At 37.8% G+C, this 7,281-nt stretch overlaps 1 protein-coding gene across 1 annotated transcript; it reads right to left on the reverse strand.

Annotated features, from left to right (window-relative positions):
- Nucleotide 1: 1 nt before the first annotated feature.
- LOC136263137 (tartrate-resistant acid phosphatase type 5-like) lies at nt 2-5,604 on the reverse strand. Its single transcript, XM_066057633.1, has 6 exons — nt 5,241-5,604; nt 2,989-3,129; nt 2,188-2,395; nt 1,795-1,988; nt 793-919; nt 2-141 (listed from the first exon to the last, which is right to left on the reverse strand). Exons 1-6 carry the CDS (start codon nt 5,505-5,507, stop codon nt 86-88), a joined length of 993 nt encoding a protein of 330 aa, XP_065913705.1. The 5' UTR covers nt 5,508-5,604; the 3' UTR covers nt 2-85.
- Nucleotides 5,605-7,281: the final 1,677 nt, after the last annotated feature.

Here is a 7,281-nt window from a genome sequence, read left to right on the forward strand (position 1 = left end):
CGTTAAAGATGACTTTGGTTTTTAGCTAACATGACGTTTATTATAATAGCTATAGTGGTAGATGACTGTAGATCAGTTGACATCTCTACACCTTTGATGACTGCCTTGTTGGCTCCTTCTGAAAACTGTAAAGCTCATTACCTGTAATGACAGTAAGTAAGTACAACGATCATAGCTTCAGGTGGGCATAAGGAACAGTTGGAAGTTCATGCAGCTCCTTGATACTAAACTTGTTGTATCTATATAGCATAGTTTTTTCTCACTGCACATGCTGCTTCATTCTCAGGGTTTGTCAAAATATAAACATTAACAAAACGTTAATAGCAATTATTTGGAGCCTAGTGCAGTGTACACTACTTCGTATGTAGCCAGCCCCTGAGACTCAAACTACGACTTAAGATTCTGAAAACTAGTGCTAAAATATACGGTGCTATACTAAGATCAACATTTGTTTCATGTAGTTTGAGTTTACCCCTCCCCCTAGCATATTCTCTGTACTCCTGAAATGATGGATGATTACTAAACCAAAAAGACATAAATGTAAGTGGTCTATTACTGTTCTATTGAAGTATTTAGATTAATTTTACAAGCATTGACCAAAGAAAGTAGGGCTATAGAACAGTTCGATAATCTAAAAAATGAATGAATGTAATAACGTTAATTCCTCACTACGAAAATTTTGACTATTTGGTATATAACGGTCATACAATCCTTCCAGTAAATCACATATGACCTTCATTGTGTATTCACTATGGCATAGGACAATGTATTGTGGTGTGAACGATACCTCACCTTTGCCATCAATATATACTACGTCCATTACTGTAGGACTGATGGACACCCATGTGAAGACCCCATGTGTACAATCAGTATCATTGAGTGCATAGTAATACTGCAGTGAGTTAGCTGGTATGGAATCCTGTACAGGAATACAAACAAGTTGTACTAAGACACTTTAGTTAATAAAATAATACACATGTTAACAAACAGTGTATGTTACTTATCAAACTGACAAGATACTAGTATCCTAACTTCATTATAACTATTGATACAGCACACTTCAAGTATGAAACGAAACCACCATCATATCAGTAGTAGCATTTATGGTTTTGTTACCTATTCACATGCATGTGTGTAGTGCAATTGGAATTGCTACAGCACTCAGCAAAGTTAAATAGATAAGTAGGCTTGTCTATTTGCTTCTGGAAGGCTACCGGGTCTGCAGGCTCTCCACAATTTTATGCTTATATGCACTTTATGGATATGGAGTTCCAGTGATGTTGATCAGGGTTAGTGTTTCTGGTTTTAAGTAAAAGTTAGAAAGTTTCTATGCTATTTAGAGATGCGTGGGTGAGTATTACCTACAAACTTTATTACCAATTAGGCTGCGGGCCGAGGTAATTAGCTGAGTCCACATCATCTGAGGTGGCTCTGCCTTGTCAGAAGTGCTTTAAGTGCTGTAGAAAATTTCCTTGAGCCTTGAGCAAAGCAGACAAAGAGTGAGGCAAACTGGCATGGAGATTTATACCATTGTGTCAACAGCTCAGCACCACACTGTGACATTGGTGCATCATGTACTATCAATTCCTAGATCAACAACAATAATACCTGTCTTGTTAGAAAGTAGGAGTTAACAGTAAGGGAATTTCATTTTTGATCTTTTCTTGCCAACTATCTTTGTTAGCAAACAAAATTGTGTTTATTTTGTAAAACACTCATTTCACATAAAAATATTAAAGTTAACATTTTCAGATTTATGGCAAGCAAGTTTTTGCCTACAGTATCACTACTCACAGCATGTTCCACAGAAATTACAGTCTCGTGTGCAGCTCCAGTAAGAACATACTCCACAGTAGAGTTCTCCTCATGGATGTGTTGTGTATTGTGGTCATGACCACAGAAGTAAGCAGTGACATTGTATTGTATCAGCAATGGCCTTAGTCGCTTTACTAATACATCAGTAGATCCATGTTCAGCCACTGACCACACTATAGCAGCAAATATTTTGCATTAGCAAAAAGATAACAGCATATAATACAAACTGAATCTATGCGCAGACAAAAGGCACTACCCTATTTTACTCGTATAGAGTTGAGCTATTCAGTTACCTCTGCACCCTTAACAAAGACTTCTTTACATAAAGTTTCATGTCCATAGGAACATTCATTTACAGTAGTATTTCCTCACCGGGGTAATGACCTAATACAAACAGCCATTCAGCTGTGGAAGCTTTTAATGTCTCTTCTATCCACTCCCATTGATCTTCAGCAGCATTTATTGATTCAGGTCCAGGGGGTGGTAGCCATGTTTTAGTAGGGTGGGTATTACCAGCAAGTATTACTGTGTCAATGAAGACAAACTGAATCTCTGTATGAGTACCAGGTATTGTCATTGTCTGTTAAACATAAACATGACAGTTATGATGACTGCCAAGTAATAGTAAACGTAGCATTGACCTGTGACAGATCAGGTGACCTGTGACAGATCAGGTGACCTGTGACAGATCAGGTTACAGTACAATCTCAGTTATCAGAAACCTTGCATGACCACATGGAATTCAGATAAGCATGTACATGTTAAAACCACAAATACACAGGAGGCTTAAAAGATAACAATAGTTCCACTTCGTATAAATACATAGTTGTTTATCATAACTATGATACAGTATTATTATATACAGCGGAACCTCTCTCTAACGGAAACTTTGTACTTGCTATAGAGGTTATCGTGCAGAGATAAAAATGTACGTATATGGAGACAGGGACCAAACTTTTGTCCTTATTATAGAGGTTTTTCCTATTGTGTGCTTAATTTTGGAGAGTTTGTTAGAAGAGGTTTACATTGTATACAAGACGTTAACATTGTATACAAGATGTTTACTCCTTGGCTTTACAGCACAACTGCCTGGTCCTGGTAGGTAGAAATACACAACTTTGAACTTCTACGTTCAGAACTACTCTATTTAACCATACAACATGTATTCAATACCTCAGTGTAGTAATAATTTGGCATGTACCAACGATGAGAGTGAGCAGTGTACGCAATCTCAGCTGAAGCGTTTCCATAGTGATCATGATTACCAGCTATGACATACCATCTTGAATGAAGTGACCCAGCAGTGAACACCCTCTATGAACAACATATTAAATATCATATATACAATATCTACGTGTATTTATATGTAAGCAGGCATGTTAAATATGCTTGTGCAGGCAGTGTTTGACAAGCTATTGGTCAATGTAATATACTACACAATTACTTCTGTTACTTATTACTCCAAGTGAAAAAAAAGCTTAATATATTAATTTTGCTATAACCAACTAGCCAGCTAGAGTAAAAGTCCCCCTCACACTTCCACCTTGGCTGCTTTCTTTACCTTTAGCTCAGCTCTATGGGTCTCACGTAAGCTTTCTTTACAGCAATCTAGTCTTATTACATGTTTGCTTGCAAGGGACCAGTATAGCAATAACTTATTTCCGCTATTTATATACATTCTACAATGCACATATTCTCAACTGCAAATAAACAGGAAGCCAGTATACATTTAATTTGAGAGCTAGGCACAAATTACTATGTGAGAGACAATATATTTTGAGCATATCAAATTTAAATCAACACACAGGAGCACAACATACAAATACTGTTTAAACACTACATACCAGTTGGTATATCACAAAATCAAAGTTGACAGGACGTGCACAGTGCATAGGTAGTAGTGCCAGGTATGAGTAGTGGCGGGATGTTTGTGGTTTATAGGTTAACACTTAGTGGTTGTGATGCCAATTAACTATTGGACTCTGCATGGTGGGTAATTGGCTGCAATGTCTTTATCCCTTATAAGGCAGATGAACATACTATACATTCAAGCAAACAACATGAATCCATCACAGTTATTCTCAAATGGTAGGGCTCCCCCTTTAGTAACATTCCCCAACACTATGTGCAGGTATCTCCTATATTACATGCCCACCCCTCAGACTCTTATTCTCAAATGTCTAGAAATCTTCCAATCTGAAATCTAAACTAGTATTATTGCAACTGTGTAGTTTTGAGGGTTGGTTAACTACTACCACTACTTTTTTTTATTAAATGGGCATGATACTGCCAGGATTGAATATTTCAACACCAATCTTACTACAATAACTAAATGTCTGACCAAAGAAACACTGCATGAATAAGAAGTGAGTGCATTTCATTGGTATGCTGCCAGTGATTATCTACAAACATCATAGCCAAATCAAATTGCATCATGCCACATTCGGGGTATGTTGGTTATGTTTAAGACAATAAATTCTAAATTAATCAATACTTCAACACAATGATGGACTACATATTATATATAATGAACATCAAGACACATGGTAGCGTACTGTGTGGCCCAAGAAGCTGGAGCGACATATATTACAGGAAGAACAAAAGGCAATCTACATGCATACATATGGCTCCATCATCCCTGATTAAAACAGAGTGATTTTTACAATGGAGTTGCCAGCTTAATAGAAAATTCCATGTACCAAATTTGAAGGCCGGTCATTCCCAAGATATGAGCAACCAAAGTTTTTCCCCTAACCTTTCTTCTAGTTCTTGTCACATGCTACAAATTACCCACATGATTTGAAATTTGACATATCTAAAGGGGGTCCAAAGACAAATTCCAATACATAAGCTAGGTTTGTGTGAATATTAAACACCATTTAGCTATGATGTGAAAACCGACATGTACTGAACTAGAACAAGAGTACTGTCACAAAATTAATGGTTGTCATGTAGGTTTTACTATTATCACATAGCCCCAAAGGGTAGGCCTCCATACCATCTGTTTTGATACACCTGCAACCAAGATTAAGAATCTTGATTGTCAAATTTTCACCTTGATCACTTGATTTCACCTTCATGTGATTCTTGATCGTCAACCGTAAAAGCCTCATGTTGCTACTGGCTAAGTGTACGCTTTCAAAAGTGCTTGATTGCTACTTTTGAGGATGTCTTGACTCACTACAAAAGTCCCTTGATTGCCTGACTGAATCTTGATCCTGGTTGCAAGTATTTCAACAGACGGTGTAGAAGTGACTACCCATCGACTACCTACATTCCAGAAACCATGAGACAGTTTCCATACATTATTCAAGCTCATCAACTGTGTACAAGACTAACTTGGCAGCATAGCACATGACCAGATTGGTTTCATGATAATATAATTATGCAATGTATCATGACAGTACGTGTATTAAAATACTAACTTCGAAAGTTTCTTCGAATCTGGGATCATCCACGTCCTTTACGCCATAATGATAGAAATTATCACCCAGTGCAATTGTAAATTTCGAATTAGTTTCTGCTGCTTTCCTTCCCATTTGATTGGCTACTTCTTTCTGCGCTGGTGTGTAGTACGGCGCCTCATCCTGGCCGCCCCAGTCTCCGAGCATCACAAAATTCATTTTATTCTCCGCTTTAGTTAACCAACAGAACACCAAAGTGATCACTAGACTCAACAAACTATGATCCATGTCGAAATCTTCTTGAGTGCTAACAGTTTCAACGATCCAGGTGACGATAGTTAGCGAAATATCACGTGCCTTTCACACTATGCACGTGCCTAGATACTCAACTGATCATAATCATTTTTCATGACTTGGGGTCAAACTCTCTGAAGTAATACACTAGCTGGCTATCATTCTCAGTCGTTTTGAAATCATTAACACTGACTGACCCGGCATAGCTGTTAATGCATATGCATGTACACAGTGGAATCTGGAAACACAACTCTGAAAGGTTGCAGTTAGCTAATAGCTCCATTTGGGAAGCAATTTTGGAGCAGTTAGGACAACTAAACTATAGCACAAATAGAGTCACTGTGTAGTTGGTGGTAGCTACTAAAATTGTAGCTAGCTAGTCTAAAAGTCAGGCATCACACAGTAGTCATGATCGGGTGCATGCCAAAGTAGGGTTTGTGAAACCAGCTGCTAATTATAGTGCACACAACTTATGCACCAGCAGCGGATGGTATACCAATAAACACACACCGAGACACACACTCAATACATGCATGTACGTATGTTGTCATAAATGCTTCCATCATGCATATGGGTCTAATTTTATTTTATTTTCCCCAGGCTAGATGGAATTCCCTTAATCATTGTCTAATGATCACTCTGTTAGTCTGCATGGGCTGACTCTATGTATCATGTATTAGCTGCATCTTTTACTGTTATTGAGTTGGCAGAGAATCCAGCTGTGTATTTTTCAAAGCAAATGTCTATTTTATTTGATAACTACACTAACTATTGGCCAACGAAGCTGGATACCACTTATGGCTATCGGCCTGTGTTTACTGATCATCTTAACTACCTATCTGTGTCAACACTATACGTATCAAATGATACAGTACCTTTTCCACAAAAACACAGTATTCAGAAGATGGTAAAGGTACAATAGATAGCTCATGGGCTCTGGTGCAGGAATTATTGTAGTGATAGTAATAATAAAAGTTAAGAGATGTTCTGTTGTTGAGGATATCATATACACTCACTATCAAATTCTTTTCATTGTGCCATTTATCGTCTTTTTTGTACTTCTCTGTGTTTTGTGTACGTATTGTTTCTTTTCTTTGTAGTGTATTTTGTGTTGTTATCCTTTGTCCTTGTAATGTTATTTTTGTAATGTATGTGTTGTGGGTAGCACCCTTGTACAGGCTATGCCTTTTGGTGCCGCCACACTGTCATTTTGACAAATTAGATAAAATAAATGGCAAGTTATATAGTGCCGGCAGTCACGTGCATTAAAATAAACTAAGACAAATACCCAAGAAAGTGAAAAAAAAGTTGTCTTAGCAAATGCTCGAACCCGGCATCCATACTCATAAGCAATGCTTGTAACCATTATACCACTGTTACTGCAGCTACTCACCTTCTTTATTTTCTACCTTATAAACATCCGACTAAAGTGACTTCTATATATAACAAGAGTGAAGAAGAAACCAAAGTTGAACCCTAGCCTACCCCTAATGCTAAGGAACTACTTTTCGCGTCCCCTAAAGTTGAATGCTCGGGGCAATCTACTAGACAGGTACCCTTAAGTTGAATGCTTGGGGAAATCTACTAGACGCATGCCCTAAAGTCGAATGCTCAGGGCATATTGGATGCGTACCAACTCTAGCTCATCTAGAGACAACTGGTTTGTTTGATAGTCCAGCACATGATGGACTTGTGCCGGTAAAATAGCCATTTACGTTCATAACCAGTACCGGTACTATATCCACTTTGAAAATAAATTGCATGCAAT

Source organism: Dysidea avara, chromosome 8 (genome assembly GCF_963678975.1).
Source record: "Dysidea avara chromosome 8, odDysAvar1.4, whole genome shotgun sequence".
NCBI classification, from domain to species: domain Eukaryota; kingdom Metazoa; phylum Porifera; class Demospongiae; order Dictyoceratida; family Dysideidae; genus Dysidea; species Dysidea avara.